The sequence below is a fragment of the Rhinolophus sinicus genome, linkage group LG04 (genome assembly GCF_036562045.2).
Source record: "Rhinolophus sinicus isolate RSC01 linkage group LG04, ASM3656204v1, whole genome shotgun sequence".
NCBI classification, from domain to species: Eukaryota; Metazoa; Chordata; class Mammalia; order Chiroptera; family Rhinolophidae; genus Rhinolophus; species Rhinolophus sinicus.
The window spans coordinates 102,520,480-102,544,044 of record NC_133754.1 but is presented as its reverse complement, the minus strand read 5'-3'; the positions used below and the strand labels follow the sequence as shown (position 1 = coordinate 102,544,044).

At 39.0% G+C, this 23,565-nt stretch overlaps 1 protein-coding gene across 8 annotated transcripts in view; it reads right to left on the bottom strand.

Annotated features, from left to right (window-relative positions):
* Positions 1 to 23,565, bottom strand: part of FRY (FRY microtubule binding protein) — a 439,561-nt gene that overhangs the window by 133,932 nt on the left and 282,064 nt on the right. For all 8 annotated transcript variants that reach the window (XR_012495619.1, XM_074330087.1, XM_019749603.2 and 5 more), the window contains 7 exons: positions 21,782 to 21,950; positions 19,315 to 19,407; positions 18,973 to 19,071; positions 17,174 to 17,275; positions 6,345 to 6,448; positions 5,782 to 5,890; positions 4,105 to 4,191 (listed from right to left, as the gene is read on the bottom strand). Coding sequence is in view for 7 of the 8 variants with exons in the window: in XM_074330087.1 (XP_074186188.1) it covers positions 4,105 to 4,191; positions 5,782 to 5,890; positions 6,345 to 6,448; positions 17,174 to 17,275; positions 18,973 to 19,071; positions 19,315 to 19,407; positions 21,782 to 21,950 (763 nt within the window). In the remaining variant the exon portion in view is untranslated. The remainder of the gene's footprint in view (positions 1 to 4,104; positions 4,192 to 5,781; positions 5,891 to 6,344; positions 6,449 to 17,173; positions 17,276 to 18,972; positions 19,072 to 19,314; positions 19,408 to 21,781; positions 21,951 to 23,565) is intronic.

Below are 23,565 nucleotides of genomic sequence, written 5' to 3'. Positions count from 1 at the left end.
ATCAATATACAAAATATTCTCCGTCATCCCCAAGATTGCTTGTGCCTCTCTCTAGTTAGCCCTCTCCCCCAACCCCAGCGCCTGGCAATTGCTATCTAACATCTGCCTATAGTATTGCCTTTTCCAGAATGTGATAAAAATGGAATCAAATCGTACATAGCCTTTTGTATCTTGCTTCTTTCACTTTGCATAATGCTTTTGAGATGTGGTTGCAATATCAGTAGCTTCTTCCTTTTTTCTATTTTGAAAGTTGAAACCTGCAGTTTATTTGTATCTCAAAATTTTTTCTTTTTTGAAAATTAAATTCCCTTTTTGCTGCCGAAGAGTATTCCATTTATATCATGGTTCACAATTTGATTAGCCATTCACCAGTGTTGAGCTGAACATGAGTTGCTTTCCTATTCTTGGTGATTATGAATACAGCTGCTATAAACACTCATACAAACCTTTGTGGACATGTTGAATTTCTCTTGGTGAAATACATTGAGGTGGAAACGCTGGAGCATACGGTAGGTGTATGTTTCACCTTATAAGAAACTGCCATGCTATTCTCTAAAGTGGTTATACCTTTTTGCATTCTTACGAAAATAGGATGGAGTTGCAGTAGAGGCCTCAGCGCATTTCACTGTGGTTTGAACTTGCTTTGCCCTAATGACTAACGATGTTTATGTCTTTTTATGGGCTTGTTGGTCACTTGTGTCTGTTCTTTGAAGAGGCTGTTTGTTTTGTCCATTTAAAAAATTGGTTTATTTTCTCACTGTTGAGTTGTGAAGAGTTCTTTATAAATTCTGGATAGAAGTGCTTTATCAGACATGTGTTTTGCAGATATTTCCTCCCAGTTTGTGACTCTATACTTTATTAACTGTGCCTTTTAAAGTGTGGACATTTTTTATTTTGATGATGTTCAATTTACCAATGTTTTCTTTTGTAATTTATGTTTTTGGTGTCCTGAGAAGTGTTTTGCCCACTCTAAGGTCACAATGATTTTATCATATGTTTTCTTCTGGAAGATTTATAATGTTGGGTTTTACATTTTGGTTTATGATTCATCTCGAGTTAATTTTTCCTTACAGTGAAAATTATAGGTCAAAGTTCATTATTTTCAAGTGGAAGTCAAATTGCTCAACACCATTTATTGGAGAGACAATCCTTTGTCCATTGAAATAACTTGGAACCCTTGTTTAAAACCAACTGACCATATACACGTGGGTCTACTTCTGGATTTCCATTCTGTTCCATTGGTCTTTACTGTCATCCTCCGCCACTACTACTGCTATAACCTGAGAGTAAGTTTCAAAATCAGGACATGCTAGCCTTCCAATTTTATTCTTTTTCAAAATTATTGGTTATTCTAGTTCCTTATACTTTCTATATAAATTTTAGAATCAGCTTGTTGATTTCTACAGAAAAAGCTATATGGATTTTAACTGGAATTATTATTGGGATTATAGTTTAATCTATATAGATTAATTTGGGAACAACTGACCTTTATATAATCTCAAATTTTTAATTCACAAGCAGTATTTCTCTTCATTTATTTGGGTTTTCTTTAATTCCTCTCAATGTTTTTCAGTTTTCAGTATACAAATTTTGCACATACTTCATTAGCTTTCCTGCTAAGTATTTTGTTTTCATTGCCATTGTAAATTGTTCAATTTCCAATTGTTCATTCCTAGAATATAGAAATACATTGGTTTTATACATTTTCTTGTATCCTGCAGACTTTCTGAAATCACTTATTAGTTTTAGTAGGTTTTCTGTAGATTCTTTGGTATTTTCTATATAGGCAATTGTGTTGTCTGTGAATAAAGACAGTTTTATTTTTTCCTTTCCAATCCCCGTTCTTTTATGTCTTCATGCCTCTGGCACTAGCTTGGACCTCCAGTTCCACGTTATTTTAGATCAAGACAAAAATGAAAAAATGGGTGACCAAGAAACTCTTCTCGCAGGTGAGTAAGTTCCTATGATGATGAAGCCATCTAGATCTGAACTAAAACAAGACACCACCTGGAAATCACCTAACTGTTGAGTGGTGGTACAATAGTTTGCAGAAAGATAACCCTTTAGATCTCTGGGTCTTGTTCCACCTGCTACTTCTAAAACGTGTTTTAAGACACACTCTGGATTTGTTTCCTAAGAAACTGTGCCTTACAACATATTCCATGAAGTGGATGCCATCTTCTTCACAGGGTATTCTCATCCTTGTGTGTGCTGCTGAGTGGGGTCACACGTGCCTGTGAGCTTCTAATTACCAGCTACTGAGAAAGAAGCTCTTCTATAACTCTACAAGATCAAGAGAAATCGGGGAGGATACTAAAAATATCTCCCATTTCTGGTAGTTTTTTAAATACTATCCTTCAACTACTCTGCATAGAGAGTTAAATACTGATTGAATGAGGAGTTTGAGAGAAGAACCAAGGGTAAATTTTATAGATGGTGATAATGATGGTAGCAGATTTCAACATGTTCCTTTTAGACAAATAACCTAGTAATTCTGAGGATTGATTGTTAAAGATAGTAGAGCCATGACTCCTAAGAAATGAAAAATATTCTGAGAATCTTTCCAGCAAGAGAAGACTCTTTACTAGTCAGGGACTGGGCCTCAATCTAACCCAAGTGCCCTGAGTTTGCACTGGCTTTCTCCCACTGGCCCACGGGCGCTGGCTGCAGCCATTCCAAAAGCCTGTGATGTCATCAGGCACCAGACAGAAACTCTCATTTGGGGGGCTTTCCTGGCCATCCCTAGACATGTAGCAACCTTAGCACCAAGAAGAGAATCCAGGCTGTGGTGGGAAGCAGCAGGAAGCCACCAGGAGACCTGGGCTACCTTTGCTAAAAGCAGCTGCTTATTTTGAGCCCCTGGGTAGGGTTTCCAGGTGGGAATTCCCACCCATTCTCAGGAATTTTTTTTACTTTCCCATTCCCGAGTCCTGAGATATAAACTGTTTTCTATTCTCCATGATGAATCGTTTCCAGAAAGTGACGGCCGATACTACCAACCACCGGGGTTTAAGGAGCCGATTTTCCCTATTTCCCGACCAACTTTTCTCAGGATTCGGGAATGGGAAGGTGAAAAAAATTCCTGAGAATGGGTGGGAATTCCCGCCTGGAAACCCTACCTCTGGGCCTCCTTCCTTGCTGACAGAATAAAGGAGCTAGACAATGTCACAGAGATGAAAGAAACAATCTTTTAAAAAAATTTTATGGTGTGCAACTTTCTTTCTTTCTCTCTTCCTCCCTTCCTTCCTTCCTTCCTTCCTTCCTTCCTTCCTTCCTTCCTTCCTTCCTTCCTTCTTTGTCCTTAAGAGTTTGTAATATCACAACATCACAATTCTTCTGCAAGACAAGTATTTGTCCATTGCACTGGTGGGAAGGCGGAAGTCAGAGAGGTACATGTCACATAGCTGGTAAAAGCGGTCGGGCCCATGGCAGGTGGGAAACCCAGCTCCGCTTGCTTCTGGTTCAGTGTTCTTTCTGCAGTCTCATAGGAAAGGGCTATACAGAGGCAGCTTGCCAGGCATATTTCTGTTGGCCAATGGTGCTTTATAAAGTTGAAAACTGAATGTGCTTTTCATCTGCTCAGGCCCAGCACTGTACATTGTGTATCATGCCCATTGTACGCTCATTTCCACGGCCCACTGGCCCTGAGTTGTGATGCCCACAGAAACATATAGTTATACATTATTTATTTAATCTCACTAGATTTTAGTAGTTCATTATTGCATATTTACTCTTTTCTGTTTCATCACTTCCCAATACTCAACTTGTTAATCTGCATCTAAATAGTTGTAAGTAAAAGTACTGACTTTTTCTAAAACAAAACCATCTGCCTTCTAGTGAGAGACCGTCTCTTTGGGGACGAGGTTTACTCTATCACACGAGATAGGTATATGGTAGCACATTAGCATTTCATCATTCTGAGTCTATTCGTCTAAATTCTCACTTCTAAAATTCCATCATCTGTACTATTTTGTCAAATAACATGGACAGAAACAAACAAGAGACTTCTTAGAGCAGATGTCCTTCATCTATTTCCCAAAGTCACAAAGGTATGGCTCTGTCATTGCCCGTGCGGTTAGAGATACAGAAAAGGGCCATTCGTACCTCTGGGTTGAGACTGAAAGCTTTTGCTGGCTTTCCCACACAGAGAAAATCAAAAATGATTTCTTTCATTGCAAAATCTAACCGTTCCTGTAGTGAAAAAGAGAAAACCAAACAAGAAGTGTTACTATACAAATTAAACATGAAATGTCTACTTTCATCATATGTACCACACAGGTGGCTGCTAAGAGGAGCCCTGCCCAGTGTCATGGGTCACGGGGACTCCCTGAGGAAGACCACAACCACCGAACCTTTGGTGGATCTGCTTCTGTCTTTGTGTGGTGTGATGCTCTATGCAATTAGCCCCCAAAGCACAGAGTGACTAATGGCCAAAAAACAACAAGTGAAAAACCACAACACTTGAAGTGTCTGGGCTTAGACGTAGTCCAAACTCTTCCAGGTTGTCCTGCAAATGCTGATAACTTCTTGAAACTAGTTTAAAATGTATTTTTAAAAAATACCACTGCAAAATTGCCATTTTCTTCTATCCTCTAACATTTCAAAATCCTTTGGCTCATATTATAACAGGCAATTCTGCAAGTGAAATGAATAATCAACAAATAAGACTTGCTAAGGTTACTTCAATGAGAAGGCTGAAGTCAGAGTCTAGTAATTTGAGACACTGGCTATGAAGATATGACAGGTTCATTTTATACAACCTATTCCAGAATGATTAAAGCATATTCTTGGCCACATGATAACTACATGTGGAAGAGTTACATTAGTTCATTTGCCTGCCAAGCAAGTAATGTCCTTTCCCTAAGCACAATATTACAGAAGCATATCATGTACCAAATATACTGAGACATATCATATATTAAATAGTCTTTGAAGTAACAACTGAACCTTACGTCTTTATGTCAATATCAATTGTACTTCAACAGTATTTCCATCCTATTATTTCCCTTTACCCACAAAACATTCTGAGGTATACTGGGCAAGCATTTTCACCCACATTTTACAGATAAAGAAACTGAGGAAAAAAAAGTTCTCTGACTTGTTTAAGGGTATAGAGCTGGCTCATGGCAGAACTTAAGCGGGAATAATATTTCTCTGTAAATAACAAAGTTGGGGCAAAACCATTTACTCACAAAGCCTTTTAAAAAGTAAAAATCTTGGGTCTAAGTAGTAAACTAAACACTAAAAACTCTGTTTAATGTCATTGGATCCAGTTTTTAAGTAAATTAGTACACATAAAGTGCTTAGAACAGTTCTTGACAGACTAAGTGCTTGGGAAACATTAATATTCCTCTCACATTCTTCTTTTTCAAAGGATGAAAGTTACAGCGTTATTATGTACTCCTCAAATTTCACTAAATTGTCTTTTTTTGATTCCTTCCAAACATCAGACTCTTTGCTTCCTCCTGATTTGCAAAATCCGGAGTCGGGAAGACAATAAGGGACTACACATTAAGAGACCCTTTTACTAATAGGCTCTGTGACCTTAGATTGTCACTTAAACTCTCTCAGTTCCTTCACTGGTCAGATGCTGAAAACACTTGACCTATCCATGTCACAATTCGTTTTGAAGCGAAAGTCAAAAGCTATGTGTCAAAACACTTGCAAAGCCGTTCTGAAAAGTCTATCCACATAAGCTATTATTATTTTAGATGCCTCATGTGTTAGTACTTCCTAGAAGGAGACTGGCTACTTAAAGGCAATTAGAAAAATCTCTGTTACCTGGGCAATGAACTGAATGATTTTCACAAAGATGTTCAGAGGCATATCCCTTGGCACCACACCACGAGACCCTTTGGGGAAAAGTGTTGTGATGATGGTTATCAGACGGCTGAAAGATAAGGGGGGGAGAGAAAACAAGCGAGACTGGCTGAGCTCCAGTTCTTCAAGGGAAAACGCAGATGTTTCATCTTATCTTGGTGGCAGAGAGAATTCAGAAAAAGAAAACAAACCACTTCACCCCTCTCATTAGCATAATTACTCTATGCAAAGTATTTCTGGGAAATTAAGGGCAGTTGGAAAATTATAGCCATTTCCTTTGTTAAGGTGACAAATGCAGCCCTGGATATGGAACTTGGCCGTCCTGGCCTGGAGAGGTTGGAGTTTGTGTCAGGGTTGTGAGCTGCTGACGAAGGGAAGCCTGAAAATGTCCTGAGGACTTAGGTTTTCTAGAAATGGTCAGATCTGAACAGCTTCTGGTTGGGTCAGTATAGATGGTAATAAAACGAAACAGCTCTTCAGTGGCTGACTGTTGTGGTTACCCAGAGCCCAGGCCAGCTCCTTACCTCTGAGTAGCTGTGTTGCTTTCACATTTAATCCGAATCATGTAAACCCAAAGTAATCTGTATAGAGATTCCAGTGCAACTCGAGCCATCTTGGGGTCTTTATTCTACAACAGAAACCAACATGTAAGATTGCAGCTAAATGGAGACGTATGAAGATTATTCTTTTCCTAATGCCTGGAAATGGAGGCCCTGGGTGGGTGGCAGGGTACGCCAGAGGCACGCTACATCTCCTGGGACTTATGGGGTCTTTGCTCCCAGTACCCACTGGGTAAATCACTATGAGAAAGGACCCAAATAGCCCCGAGGGTGGGACAGAGTAGTTCTGGGGAAGGCATCTCATTCCTTTGCCAAGGTGAAAACTTGAGCTTGCCTTCTTCCTCCAGGCCCAGGGAACCCATATGTCTTAGCACCCAGAGGAGAACCAATCTATTCTATTGTTATTATGTCCTTGTAGACATTGCTATTGCTTTGGTTCCCCAAATTCCTCTCCCATCTATTTACCCTTCTGTTTCTCGAGACCACTGTGCAGCAGGTACTGTGCTAGGACCTGGGGTAAAATAACTCTTTTCCCTACGGTGTCTACAATCTATGGCGGATGGGAGATGGAATAGAAACAATCAACTAAGACAGTATGAAAAACTGGTAGGGACAGGAGCAGGAGGATGAAAGAAGGACAGTTTGTGACAGACACAAGGAACGGGGTCAGGAACAGGGACAGATGAAAACTAGTTTATTTACATACTCATTCATTCATCTAGCATACATTTGAGTGGCTGCACTGGGCCAGATGCTGTGCTTGGCCTTGGAAACTTGGAACGGTGCGAGAAAATGATGGGGAGAGGAAGCATTTTAGGCCAAGGCAACAGCACATGAAGTGAGGAGAGCTCGTGAAGAGGGACCACGTTTGGGAGCCTGGCAATCACTCGTATGCCAGTGCCTGGGGCCCAATGAGGGAGCAGTGGGCAGTGAGGCTCTAAGCGGAAGGTGGGGGGTCGGGGGAGTCACATGAGGGACCCTACATGCCACGCTAAAGAAGGGGACCAGGGTGCTCACGACAGTGACAGGAAACCACACGATCAAAGAGACCACATCAGAGGTCCTGTCTGCTGTGTGGGGACGGCAGTAGAGGCTGGGACGCCAGCATCCAGGCAATAACAAATAAGCCAGACAGGAGCGGACTGTCCCAGCTTACACTGTCCTAATTACATTCCTGTTTCAAAGTCACAGATTGGACAGTTGCCCCAATGCCTACAGGGTCAAGTTAACATTTCTTGACCAGCCAATATGTGGTTCTAACCTACCTTTCTCCGCCTTCCATCCTGCTATTCTCCCACAAGCTCCTAAAGTGTCGCTAGGCCTTGTTCATCCCATTTCCATGTCAGGAGAGGGTCCCCCTCCCTGCACCCATATCCTTTGTTTCTATGAGATGAACCCTGCTCCTCGATACTCTACTTGACTGTCCCCTCCCTCATGCAGGCTTTTCTGTTCCTCCCCAGTGTTCCGAGTCGCATCCCATTAAAACTATTCCCGCCTGTACAGGGCCTCAAATAAATGGTGACAGAGGGAGATTAGACTCTGGGTGGTGAGCACACAATGCGATATACAGATGATGGATTATAGAATTGTACATTTAAAACCTACGTAATGTTATGAACCAGTGTCACCCCAATAAATTTAATAAAAAAGTAGAATAAAAAAAATACCAAGAGTAAAAAAAAAAAAAAGTTTTCAGCCAACCCAAAAGCCCCCGTTTGTCCCATTTCCCTCTCCCAAATAAGATGTCCTGACTTTTATGATAATCATTTCTTTGCTCTGTTTTGTATTTTCATCATCCAAAATTGTAGTTTGGTTTTACCTTTCAAAGAAAAACCAAAACCAAAAAACTGTTCCCTCCTGAGTGTCCCCCACCCTCACACGAACTTTTAGCAGAGCCCTGCAACTCCACCTAGGGTCTTGTTTAGACATCTGGAAGGAAGGGACATTCTTTACGCCTGACATCTGTTTGAATCCCAGCCAACCTGCAGAGAGTCGATAATGTTTTCTGAACCGTCTTTAAACATCATTCATCTTTCTTATAGGTCTTTTGCTTTTACATTACGTCTCTTCCCTTAGCCATTTATTTATCTTGTCATAACTGTTTTACCGGTTTTGTTCTTGGGGTAGATAATTTGCGTATTGGTTTTTGTAGAATTCATAATCATTTAGAAATTATCTAGGATAAAGTTTACTTTTAAACTACTGAATAAAGATGAGTCATGTAAATAAATCCTATGGGGAAGATTACAGGGAGTCAATTTTTAGGTTTATGAAAGATTTCTTATTCTATGTAGTTTAAAAATAACTTCAGTGTGATCATTATTGTAACATTCTAAATTTCTATATGTATTTTGGTTTGTTTCTGGATCTCCTTTATGTCCTATTAGTCTGTCTATTCATGCACTAATATCACGCCATTTTACTATTTGAGGTGTTATAATGTATTTTACTATCTGGTATGGCCTATCTTCCACTATCCACTGCTCTTTTTCTTCTTTTTAGGGTTTTTCCAGATAAGTCTGCATGTTTATAACTACTTCTCTAGCTCCAGGAAAAAAAAAAGCCCCAATATTTTCGATGCATACATTTATACATAAAGGATGATTTTTTTTGGCCTGTTAATAAAACAGGTATGATATACCTTACAATGTGTTGAATGTTTTGGTGACATAAAGAAACTTTAAGTAAACTAATAAACTAGTAAAGTAGCATTTAAAATATTCCATCATTTAAAAATTTCAGAAACTCTGATTAGCCTTCCTCCAATCACTGCAAACCAGCAAAGCTTCCATGGTGGGTAAAAGCAGACTCCAGACACGTACCGCCTGGGTGCGAATCCATCCCACTCTGCAGTTTCTTCGTGGTCGGCCAACCTCGGGAAAGTGCCTGAACCTCTCTGGGCCTGATTTCCCCGTGAAATGTGGATGAGAATCCGACTCGCCTCACAGGGGTGTTATGAGAACCATGTGAGTTAATACACCGAGGGACTGAGCACTGCTCTGTCCACAGGAGCCATTATTGCGTGTGAGGCCCTGGGGCCAGCAGCAGACAGGGAGAGGCAGTGCCCGACTCCAGGCGGCTTCTTCTCTAGTGCAAATCTACCCTCCTTTGTGAATTTCCCTTTGTTGTTGCATATAAGTATTTTATATTTGCATTGCATAGCATTCAAAATTCTCTCACATGCCTTATCTCGTACTGTGAGTCCTTATGGGGTAGGGCAAGTCTCATGTCATGTTAGTTTCACTGAGGAGCTTAACTGCTCTCCATGTAAACGATTTCTATTACTGTCTTCTGTTAACCTCAACTTCTTTTATACTTCTTTCCTGTCCACCCCACCCACAGTTATCTTTCTGGTGTGTCTTGTTGCGACTGACGTTTGTTCACTCGTAAAAAGACATTTGAGATGGTCGTTTTTGTCCCATGGAGACTGAAGAGTACAGTGGCTGACTTAAGCCCTTTCTGTTGTACCCCTGGATCCTGCAGCTGGCCTTAGCATTCCAAGACGATATCACTGATCACTGCGACTGTGTCCAAAAGGGTTTCCTTGCCTGTCCTCCATTCTTGGCACAAATGACACCCCTACACCGCAAACATGGTTGTTCACTTCCTTGTATTCAAACTCCTTAGGTGGCTTTGAATCACCTCCCGGACAATGTCCGAGTTCCATGATCTGGTGCACGTGTGGCCTTTGGCGACCTGGCTCACCCATGACCACCTCCTACCTCTACCTGGGGCCAGATGCACCCTGTGCCGTGACATCCGTTCTGCCACTCTCTGGGCGCCTAGAATGCCTGCCTACCCCAGGTCCATTTGGAAAATTCTGACTCACTCCCTGGCAAGACTCAGTTAGGTGTCACCCCCTCTTCCCATCCCCTGCCCCTCCACTCTTCCTCCACCCTGAAGGACTGCTAAGTACCCCTGCTCTCTGGCTTCTAGAAGGTTGGTCTATCCCTATACTTGCATGCTTCCTACCAGACTGTGAGCTCCTGGAATGTGTCCTCAGTGACTGCCATACAGCAGGTTATCAGTAAATATCAAATGTAAAAAAGCACATCGTGAGTAACAGCTGAAAACTTAATGCATAAGCAAGATTTCTTTATACAGAACTTACACAGAAGGCAACCCTGGGTGTGTAGTTGAAGCTAATCCATGTGATATTATGATGTCACGAAGCATCTTACACTCGTATGGCATCCTGATATGTCAAAACTGCTTCACATACCATGACATCCACTGAGGAAGTTTTGTCACTGAAAGAGGCCAAATGACTTGCTCAAAGTCATCAGGCTAGTAAATGACAGCCGGGGTAGGAATTGCCTTCTGCTCCAGTAAATACTGTTTTCTCAGAAACTAGAATGTACATAATACACAGTGCTTATGATGTCAGGCATTCTTATCAATGCTGTGCATAGTTAGCTCATTTTAACTCTCACAAGAACCTATGAAGCAGATACTGTGACTGTCCTCATGTCACAAATGAGGAAATCAAGGCACAGAGGGGCTAAGAAGTGGCAGAGCCAGAACACGAACCTGGGCAACCTGGCTTCAGTGTCTTCAAAGCATTGATCTTTCCATTTCGGTTTAACATTACATGGAGACTGTTCAGGTATGCTACTGGCACCTTCTAGAGTGTCCTCTACTTGAAAACAGGACTTATTCCTCATTGCCTTTGCATTCCAATAGCAGTTAACATAATTGGGGCTCAATGAATATTTTCAAGATGCAGACATTTTGAGCATGTGACTCAAACCACTGATTTCTGTGTCAAAGATCTCTTTACTTCAAGATCGAAAGACTATTTTCTTCCACTGGAATCTGTGTCTCCATTAATTAATTAACCAAAAATATATTAATAATGGGTCTGAGGTTATGTTGATAAAACTGTCCAAGAAACAAGTCAGCTTTGGAGCGGATCTTCCCTGGACCCCTGCCATCTCAATGCTGGTACCTGACACATGCCATGTGACATGCCAGCCTGCCCAGCACAATGCCCACCTCCTTTAGACTTTACTTTGGATTTAGCTGAAGCACCTCACTGTTAACAGTAACAAGGGAGGAGAATTGCGTTCACTGATAACTTGACTGGTGACAGGCCCATTGGACAAACCAATGTTTCTTAAGGCCAGTGAGCTGACCATTTGTATCAAGTCACCTGGGCGTCTTATAATTACGGCTTCCTTGGAGATTCTCATGCATACTAAGGTAAGGATCTATCAACACAGATTGATAAACAATTTTAGCCACCTTTTGATCTCATCATACTCAAATACCTTCTAGTTTTCTCTTCTATTTCAACTAAAGCCACTGAAGTAAATCTATTTCTTCCTGCTAGATTCCCTTGCGTATCATAGTCAATACCTTTCTTCTTTTTGGCATTTCCTTGTGATAATTGAATCAATTTGCTTTGATCATAATATACTTTTTTGTTTTTAAATTAATTATTAATTAATTAATTTTATTGGGGAACCGTGTGTTTTTCCCAGACCCATCAGCTCCAAGTCAAGTCGTTTTCAATCTAGTTGTGGAGAGCGCAACTCACTGGCCCATGTAGGAATCGAACCAGCAATCTTGGTGTTATGTGTACTGCGCTGTAACCAACTGAGGCAACCGGCTGCCCCCGTAATGTACTTTTTTGTGACTATATTATCCAAATAACATATGTGCTACAGTTTAGAATAACATCTATAATTACTGCACTGACAATTTACAGAGAGTACTTTTCTATTCAATGGCTGAATAAATAAGGCATTTTTGGAAAGTTAATATACTTTCCATCTGATCACTAATTTTTAGAATCATTTTATAGGCACTATTAGAATTTGTAAATTCCACTTTGAAATGTGCCTTTGACAGATCTGAAACATCGATAAGAAATTTTCTCATTTATAGAAATAACTTTAATATTAAATCAGAATAACTACTTGAAAATTAACATTTAAAATAACTAATACTGTATCATTAAAATTTGATATTTCTAAAGAAAATAGTTTTTAAAATAAATGGTGCCATACATTTTAATGCATTCCAGCAGACTGTGGAATCCTTAATATATTATTCAATGTTTCCACTTATAAACTGAAGTTATTAATACCCTTACTATTATATGAAAAGTTTAAAAGGAGCACTCCTTAAATTTCAATGTGATTATTATACACAAATATGTATTCAGAGCTGACAATAAGTTTCACCAAATATATTTATGGCAACCACACTTTTTTTGAGATCCTTATTGGAAATCAAAAGACCTTCCTCGTACCTCCCTCTCCTTCCCCTCTTGAATGTATCATTCTCTATCACAATAACCTATTTGATTTTCTTTATAGCAGTTATCACTATCTGAAGTTTTTTCTCGTGTATTTGTTTACTTGTTTACTGTCTGTCCCCTGACTAAATAACAAGGTCTAAGAGACCAGAGAGTGTTACTGTCTTATTCACTACTTACTCCTAGCACCTAGAACAGTCCCTGGTACACTTCTTGTAAAGAATTGTTGACCAGTTGACCAACTGAATAGATGACTGCATTCAAGTTCTGGCACAAGCAGGGACTGAGGTGAAAGAAAGGAGAACCATTTTTAATTCTGTACTTAGACTTCTAGAACTATGAAACTGGGCTGACAAATGTCTCATCTTCAGATGAAGTACTGTTATCTGAGCCAAATTTTTAGGAAAACATAAGTAATATCCATGAAAGCACAGGTAGAGCTCAGTGTAGCCTGTAACATTATCATGAGGATCTATGACAATGTAGGTAGGCCCCTACCACAGGCATGGCTCATAACCCATCTTTAATGAGAGTTATTGTTGTTATTAGTCATAAATACATTTCTTAACTTCTGAGGTTTTTTTTTTGCTTTTGTTTTGTTTGTTTTCATAATCCGGATCTCACTGACATATTGTATTCATTATTGTAAGAGAAAAGAAATTTGAAAATTCTCCCAACTACATCCATTTTAAAGGATAAGAAACTAGGACGTAGTTCATATGAACCTTAATAAATACTACATTTTAAAAGAGCTATTGATAAATGGGGATTAATAACAAAAAAAAACAAGTACTATTAAATTAAGTTTTCAAAGCATATTTCCTTTTTTCAGAATTAGGTATATATGGCAGATACAAAGGGAATGTACCATTTTTTTTTAAATAGGTCAACATGTGCAGATTCTGACATAAAATACATAGAAAAAGTATTGATCACCACTGACCAAGAATGTCTAAAAGTTGTCAATGTTGTGGTGAGAAGGTGCCATACGTCTCTCATTGCTTTACAAGGGCATACTGCTAATATATGGTTGAACGAATTAATTACGTATAAATAATAAAGCCTTAAAGTGTGTTATCCAAGGAGCCTGCTTTCGACAGACTGACATTAAATGAGCTCATTTATGCTCACGCACACTGCTATTATGCTCTGTGTCACGGCTGCCATCTTGACGACTCGGTTCTTCAGAACACACCAAAGATGACTGCCAAGTTCAATGCGTAGGGTTCAAAGCCCATGTTCATCACTAAGCATGTGTGGGGCAGAGGGAGACACAGGGGATGGGTGCTGGAGGGAGACAGTGGGGAGGTGAAGGGGGAAGGATTGCTTTGGTGTCCTTTATGAGATGGTAGAGTTGGCTCTACATGCCATAAAGTACTGAAGCTATTCAAGACAAAGCATATGTCTGAAGCCACGTTAGTTTTTCCTCAGGTCTTTCTTCCCTACTGAGGACTCATGAGGAGGTTTGGAAGGTATTTTTGTATATTTATGTTTTCAAATGGTCCCATTTAATCCCTACTGGGTTTAGTTCTAAATATATGTGATACAATTTTATTCCAAGTGTAACTCATCAAGGATATTTTTATCTTTTAGCCTCAGGTGGTGAATTCCAACAATTTATTACCCATAAAGTGAAATATCATGGCCTTTACTTTGCCTTATAACTACCTCTTTCATGTTTCATGGGGTGCCAGCCCTGTACAAATGGCACAGGGAGCTCCCTAACCCAACGTTTACATCCCTCACTGTGGGAATCATGCATTTTGAAACTTCATTACATATCCCCCCAATGAAATGCTAAGCTCCCCAAGGACAGGGTCTCTGCTCTATATCTAGTTTTTATATTACTTGATGTCCCCTACTTCCCCCACTTCCAGCACCTTCCCTAGCACCTCACACCATGGACACTCCTTAACTATTTCGTGAACTGAACTGAATTCCAGAATGTGGTTCAGTCTCTATACTATTGACACTTTCTGATCTCATTGCCTTTCTCCATTAGAAATCCCAACGCTTGAAGTGTTTGCCTAGGGAAACACTTCTCTCTAGGATCATTCATAACCATCTTTGAAGCAATTAAGTTCCAAAGTAAGATTACGCTGCTATGTTTCAAAAGCAATTTTGGACAAAAAATGTTTGGTCTTTTTGGCCACAACAATAAACTGTCATGAAAAAAATAATTTTAATTCTAACTAAAATTCATCACAAACAAACTTGGTAAAATATATACAGAAAAATGCACTGTGACCATTTGTAATAATTTGTCTTTTTTGTTTTGAACACAATGACCATTTTCTATCTGCATAAAATATTAAAAAAACAACAAACAAACATGTTTAACTGGAACCAATTACTGGCTAACTTAAAATTGGGCCAGATCTCTCTCTCTCCCTCTCTCTCTCTCTCTCTCTCTCTTCCCCCTTCTCCCCTCCTTTTCTCTCTCTCTCACACACACATACACAATGACATTGGACTGTGTGTTAGAGATGTATGACAGATGGATAAATCCCTAAATAAAATATCTGAAAGTGGCCATTATATCATAGTTTATAACCTTGGAAAGTTTTGTTTTTCAGAATACTTAAAAGCTTAATTCTACATCCACTGCTATTATAGTTCACTGCCAATTTAAAGGAAATAAATGACTCTAATCTTGGATTTCACAATCAGCTTTTAGAGCCAGTACAAAGTTGGTGCTTAAAACAGCCCTAATGCAGATTATTGTGTAATTATGGTAAATGCTAAAATAATATAATTAATCTTAACCACATCACCACATTAAAGTGTCTTAAAACAAAAAAGACAAGGCAACATGTATAAGCACACACTTTAAGTATATTTCTCAAAAATTCTAAAGGAGCAAATATCCAACCTGTAAAAGAAATTCAATGTCTTTGGACACAACTGGGAACTGTGAAAAATATAAGCTATTTGCACTAATATTAGGGATGGTTTTTATTTAGTTGTCTCTTATCAACAGGTCAATAAAACTTAAAATATGTTTACCACTTTCAAGGTCTAAAGCCAATTTTAAAGCTAATCATTAAGTTGTTCTCACTGTAGGCTCCTCGGTTTCAGGGACCATGACTTCATGTCTCATATCACCCAGCCCCCGTGCTTCCTTCCGGAAGAGAGTTGTTCAATGAGCGCTTAGCACTGACTGACATGTATAGAAAACCATAAAATATGTTGGCCAGTAGACATATGAAAAGATTCTCAACATCACTAATCATCAGAGAAATGCAAATAAAAACCACAATGAGATATCACCTCACCCCAGTCAGAATGGCTATCATCAACAAGACAAATAGTAACAAGTGTTGGAGAGGCTGTGGAGAAAAAGGAACCCTCATGCACTGTTGGTGGGAATGCAGACTGGTGCAGCCGTTATGGAAGGCAGTGTGGAGGTTCTTCAAAAAATTACGAATAGAATTACCATGTGACCCAGCAATCCCTCTCCTGGGTAGCTACTAAAAAAAATCTGAAAACATTTTTCCGTAAAGGTATATGTGCTCTAGTGTTCATTGCAGCTTTATTTACAGTGGCTAAGACATGGAAACAACCAAAGTGCCCTTCTATAGATGAATGGATAAAGAAGTTGTGGTATATATACACAATGGAATACTATTCTGCCATAAGAAAAGATGAAATAGTGCCATTTGAGACAACATGGATGGATCTTGAGATTATTATGCTAAGCGAAATAAGTCAGAAAAAGTCAAGAACCATATAACTTCACTGATATGTGGTATATAAAACTGAAAATATCAAAGGAACAAGACAACAAATAAAGAAACAAGAACTCATAGACACAGACAATAGTTTAGTGGTTACCAGAGTGTAAGGAGGGTGGGGGGTGGTAGATGAGGGTAAAAGGGATCAAATATACGGTGATGGAAGGAGAACTGACTCTGGGTGGTGAACACACAATGTGATATATAGATGATGTAATACAGAACTGTACACCTGAAATCTATGTAACTTTACTAACAACTGTCACCCCAATAAACTTTAATTAAAAAAAAATAAAACCTTAAAATAATCATAAATGACAGTGACAGGAAATAAGCGTTTTCTGTTACTAGGTCAACCCTCCCACAGAATGGAACTTCCTCCCCACAGCCCCCACCCCAACTGGAGGGGGTAGGGGAGGATGGAGGAGGCATGCAGATAGGCTTCTGAAGACAAATCACATGATTCCACCAATGAAGTGTGACTTGCCTTTTTAAAAAGCATTTAGATAAAAAGTGACAATAGATGTCTATAAAGGGACATTTAAATCTACTTTTAAAGTGATCCTTATTAGAAAAGACTTTTTCCCTCCAAATTTGAAGTGATTTCTATTATCCCTACTCACCTTCTAAAAGTGACTATATTTGATAAGAAAAGCTCTTATTCATGTGTTTGTCATTATTCCAAGACTGCAGGATAATCCCCCGCAAACACTAGAAACAGCTCTCAGAAGCACAGATACCAGACAAAGAATTACACATATTTTAATAAAATACTTTCTGAGCCAGCAAGTACTAACCTTAAGGTTGGATAAGCAGTTGTTGAGGAAAATGTGCCACCTGTTCAGGAATAGCTGCTTTTGACTGACACAGAGCAGACAGGTCACCAGGGGGTACAAAGCCTGCAGAGAAAGATGATGAAGCCACAGAAAGAATTAGATTCCAAACAACCAGGTAACCCGTGTTCTCTGGGACCACCCCCTGTCCACTTCCCTCTGTGGCCTGTACAGGCCAGTATAAACAGGGCCACACAGTAAGGCCCAACACATGCTGTGCAGAGGTGGATATTTCCCAAAGCTTCCTGGTAACGATGGGGATGGAATAATTCAGAGTCAGGTATAGTGCATAATAAGTTTCATGTATATTAAGTGAAAATCTGATTCACTGCTTTAGTCTTCACCTATGAATTTTAAAAGCAAACTCTTTTTCTTCAATCACTCTCAACTCTCAGAAGGAAAGCAGGAAGGTATGCTCATTTTGAAAATGTTATGGGCCGTTTTGGTCATAAACATCTACTAGTTTGTCCCTGTCTTTGAGGTGGGTGGATATATTTTCTTTTGCATGTAATCTTCCTGTACTTAATGAAGACTCCTAACAAAAATGTTATTGCATTGGTAAACTCCACCAAGACAATTTAACCACAGAAGGAATTTGCTTACGATGCAATAAACAAAGGTGCTGCTGTGCTTTTCCTGCCTAACCAGGCCAGTTTCCTGCAGCAACTGGAGAATATCGAAAAGCAAATGGGCGCCACCCAGAAAAAATATATGCAGAACCTGTCATCCCTTTGGTGCACCAGATAGCATATACCTTTATGGTTCTCAAAAATTATGGCCAATGAAGATTTAAACAAAATATTACTAACTCTTCCATTAAATTGAATTAGCAAAAAGCAATTGGCATACTGATATTCAGTGCTTAACAATTCATTAACTTAGTTCTTTTTTTCTATTAACTTAATTTTAAACTGATTTTGAATTACTGCTACCATTGAGTGCAACTCTAATTCCAGACAGTAATCTAAAAACAAAACAAAACAAAAAACAAGACACAACCAAGCAATTAGTCACAATGACCCCAGAATGTAGACAAAGGAGCAAAATCATCACCACTACCTGCAAAGCAACTCTGAGTAGCTGCTCAAATAAGGTGGCAATGTCCATACTCTGAAGACGAGCATAACCTGCCAGCAACTAGCTACCTGAGCCAGCTACTACCTGCACAGTGTTGCAATGACAGCTGGTATACCACTTGTCCACCTCATTTTCCACTGAGGACAAAAGGTTGTAGTAATTTTAAAGCATTTCTTATACTGCTTTTTAGTGCTAAAGCTTCCTCAAAAGTGTTTCCTCAGCCTTCAGAGAAGCTTGCCTCTGGGCAAGGATCTGTGTCCCAACTCCCCTCCCTACCTGGTTCCATTTTGGTTCTGAATATTGGGATAGGAATTAGCCTGAAAGACTTGGGGAATGAGAAGAGAAATTGTTATTATAAACTTCAGGCTTCAGATTGGAAAGAAAAATTCTCAGAAATGAAAACAAAAATCAAGTTAAGCCAATCTTGAAAGTAAACAACAAAATCCTTAGGACTAGAAGGGTCATCTGAGGTGACGTGGTCTAAATCCCTCATATGACCATGATTCAATCATGGTCAACATCAAGTGCAAGCTCGGAATTTTGAAAAACTACCTCTTTTTGAGGGAACTGTAGATAATTCTTCCATCAGTGGAATGCTTATGACTCTCAAATAGATTCCAGCCCAGGAATTGTAGTCTCTGCAGTTTTATTACCACTTACTAATTAGTTTTGTCATAGTTACTCACCAAGGAATGCTTCTTTCGAGAAGAAAGTTCCAGCGTGGTATCATATAGACTTTCAACAAAGTTTCTAAGGCAAGGGACATTGACTTCATTTTTAACAGCCTGAAAAGATGCATGTTAATACCATATTAATTAAATTGATTCTCTAATCCAATGTGAAGAAGTCCTTAAAAATGAAAATGTCAAATATATGGCGATGGAAAGAGGACTGACTCTGGGGTGGTGGACGCACAATGTGATATATAGATGATGTACCACAGAACTGTACACCTGAAACCTATGTGACTTTACTAACAATTGTCACCCCAATAAACTTTAATTTAAAAAATAAATGTAACAACTCACAGCAGCGACTGGGACAAGAATTTCAACAAAAAGCCCGGCCAAGGCATGCTTGATGTCTTTGTCTTTCACCTCGAGGAAATAATGTGCGCATTCCTGGGAGGCAGAAAAAGTAAATGTCAGCAACATAGATTGAGATGTGCTCATAAAATTTACGTAAGTAACTCTAAATTTCATCATGCACACTAACATCACGTATTCCATAATCTATTTAAAAACCACGGATTCAGTGCTCATAATTAAGTTCACAATGGCCAGAATGACATTTTCCAAGGCTGGTTTTCTCACTCTCCTACTTCGATCTTGAATCACTATGCCAAAGTGATTGTGGATGAGGACACACCGTAATGTTTTTATTTGACAGAAATTGCTGTACCAGAAGTGATGTGTAACACAGAACATTGTCATGATGGAGAATGAAGTAAAGACACTCATGAAAGAGGACTTCCAGACTGCTTCAGAAAGTGGCAGGAATGATGGGATAAGTGTGTTCGAAGTGAGGGGGGAGTATTTTGAGGGGGATTAATGGCAATGTGTCTTTTACTGTAATAAATGTTTTTAAACATTTACTGTATTTTTTATCACACCTCGTACATGATTAGGATGAGAGAGGAATAAAAGAAATAATAGTTAACAGTTACCAAGTATGTACCATGTGCCAAGAATCCTTAGAACCACCACCTAAGGTTAGTGTTATATTGTCACTACTTTGCAGATAAGGTAAGTGAGGCTGGGAGGGGTTAAATCTGACTTGTCCAAGGTCCCAGAGCTGGTAAGTGCAGAAGCTTGAATTCAAATCCAAGAAGTCTGACACAGCCTATATTCTTTCTTTTTCTTTTTTTTTTTAATAGCTTTTGGAGACAGTATGCAATTCACTCATTCAAAATGCATAATTCAATGGCTTTTCATATATGCACCATTGTGCAACTACCACCACACACATAGAATTTTTCCATTATCCCCCAAAGAAACTGCATCCCTTAGCAGTCATCCCCAACTTCCCTGGCCACACTCCCTTCCTCCAGCCCTACACAACCACTTCCTGTCTCTATGGATTTGCCTATCTGGACATTTTATATAAATGGAATCATATAATATGTGGCCTTTTGTGTCTGACTTCTTTCACTTTGCATAATATTTTCAAGGTTCATTCACATCAGTATGTCATTCCTTCTTATGGCCAAATAATATTCTGTTGTATGGACAGACCACATTTTGTTTATTCATTCATCAGTTGATGGCCATTTGGGTTGTATCTATGATTTTGCTGTCATGAATAATGCTGCTATGCACATGTGCATTCAAGTTTTTGTGTGGACATATATTTTCATTTCTCTTGGGTAGGAGTAGAATTGCTGGATCATATAGAAATCCTCGATTTAACCATTTGAGGAACTGCCAAAATGTTTTCCAAACCTGGTGTGCCATTTTATGTTCCCACCAGCAATGTGTGAAGGTTCCAGTTTCTACACATCCTCACCAACACCTGCTGTTAGCTGCCTTTTTTATTCTTGTCGTCCTAGTGGGTAGGAAGTGGTACAGCAGATATTCATAACCCCTGTATCTAAGCTGTTTATTAGGGTCCTCACTAGGATCCTCACTAAATCTGATTCACGGCAGCAATAGAAAGATCCATTCAGATACTAAAGTACTGTGTTTCCCAAAAAATAAGACCTTGCTGGACCATCAGCTCTAATGTGTCTTTTGGAGCAAAACTTAATAGAAGATCCGGTCTTATTTTAATATAATATAAGACTGGGTCTATAATATAATATAATATAATATAATATAATATAATATAAATCAGGTATAATATAATACCAGGTAAAATATAATATAATATAATATAATATAATATAATATAATATAATACCAGATCTTATATTAATTTTTGCTCCAAAAGACGTATTAGAGCTGATGGCCCGGCTAGGTCTTATTTTTGGGGAGACACAGTATTGTAAACTCTAATAGAGCTTCATTAACAACAATTCTTTTGTTAGCACATAATGATAAACACTGTGCAATCAGCATCTAAGCCTGTACGGTTTGGTTGATTTAAAAAAAGAAATTGATTCCTTCTTATAGTATGAGTAAAAAAACCTTCCTCATTATTTAAAGTTCTGATGCCTATAAATGTCCCTGTAGCCAACTCAATGCTATTAATACTAAAGAGTAAAAAATCAGCTATATTTTATTCATAGAACAATGTATAGCTAATGGGTAAAAAAGATCAACAAATAAGATATTCCACTGGATACCCTGTTCCAAAGATGATATTAAGTTTTAAAATGAAATTATGTGCCTGCAACTTTATTATTTGGTTATAAAGCCCTTTATGAATTACTGAGGAAAAAGTAGGACTTTTCCCCACCTTGACGCATGAGTGGGTTTTTATGTTTCAGGTCAGTTACTCTGAGGAAGGGAGACGCTCAAGCTGACAGCCGCTTGGTCCTCCAGCCCAAGATGTTACCTGCATAAACTGAAGAGAGGCCTCAAAGTCTTCTACTGGGTACATCTTAATCCGAAAGAACTTCATCCCCATTATCAAGCTGATGATGCTTTGAATGACGTATGGGCTCTGCTCCTTGTGCCGTAATTCTTTGAGCTCTGCCATAAATTTCTTCTTCACAGCAGGGAATCTAAGAAGAGGATGTGAGTGATTTATCAAATAATGGGTAGGAAAACCACTATAACGGAGGCCTCCAGCATCTAGGAGTGACAGGGCACAGGGATGGGGTCCTTCAAATCAGTGTAAGTACAGTGGCTGTACTTCGCCATTTTGTAAGGATTTGATATTGGGGATTTAGTAGAGGCCAACTTTCTCCTTTCTTCTTTTAGTCTTTAACATGTTCAACATATCCTTCGGGCTAGGGCGGAGGTCCAGGATTATTTAGATCTTCTCAGAATGGTCTAGCTCTAAAATCGAGCTCCATGTCCTCAGGCTTAGCAATTTCCAACACACATGCAGATGCCAAGGCGCTGAAGCATCCAGTTGTGAGCATGAGTAATGACACGCTAAGCCTGCTAGTTCTGGCAGGGACAGGAAATAATGCCCAGAAATATTCCTACGAATGCTTCCAAAGTTCTATGTTGCTGTTTCTTTTGTAGGTCTAGGTTCATGATTAGTGAAAAAAATATTTTTAGGTTGAAGGAGAATCTAGTAATGGGAAAATTCAAATCAGATCTAAAAGATGAATAAACTCTCTACTACATGTGTGGGAAATTACAACTGAAAAGACCCAGTCCCAAAGGAACTTAAGGCATTTGTATTGTTTGAAAGTAAAATAATGCTAATAATTAATAATATTAATTATAACAATAATCATCATATAAAATTAAACGAAGAATAGATCTTAAGAGAATGCCAAGTAGGTCCATGTCTTCAAAAGGTGAGGAACATACACATAAAAGTTATCCAAACTATTTCTGCGATGGCCGGTTTGACTATCAAAAAAAGAAAAAAACAAGGAAAGCGTTTTAAGACTCATTGTATTTTGTTTCCTGAGACTATCAGCCTGAGGTTCCGCAGAAGTGAAAAGGGTCAATTAGGAGGAAGACATGATTAGAGAGGGTAATTACGATGATAAGAGTTAAAGGCCAACCAATAGAATCCCTGAAGTATGGAACAGCAACTCTTGATACCCCAAAGTAGAAATTTTAGGACAAATAAAGAAGGCAGTACACTACAGATCTTGTTTCACCAAAAGCTGGCAAAAGGGGTGTATGGCTGGCAAGATGAGTGTAACCAGCTTCGTGAGATCTGGCAGTTTTCTAGTTCTTGGCTTGGGTCAGGGAGGTTACTTGGTGTTCATTTGGTAACAATATGTTTAATTTTTTTTTTTTTTTTTTTTTGCAAACAATGTATGGACTTTTATGTTTGCTACATATATCTCACAATGAAAGAGGTTTTCAGAAAGCAATGAAGCAGAAAATAAGAATTCCAAATTCTGATATCACTCTAGTTCTTATAGAAAAAAGAAATTGGTGGTGATGATAGCAGCAAGCACATGTACAGCGCTTACAATACACCGAGCAAGGTTCAGTGAACATTATGCAGAGTAACTCATTTAATCCTCACAACAACTCTAGTGGGTACGATTATTATACCTATCTTACAGAAGAGGAATTTGAGGCAGGGATTTCGTAATGTGATAAAGTCACAAAGCTGGTAAGTGGTGAAACCAGAATTCTAAGCCAAGTGTCTGGCTGTAGAGTCCTTAGTCTTCACTTCTGTGCTATATTATGTCCAGACCA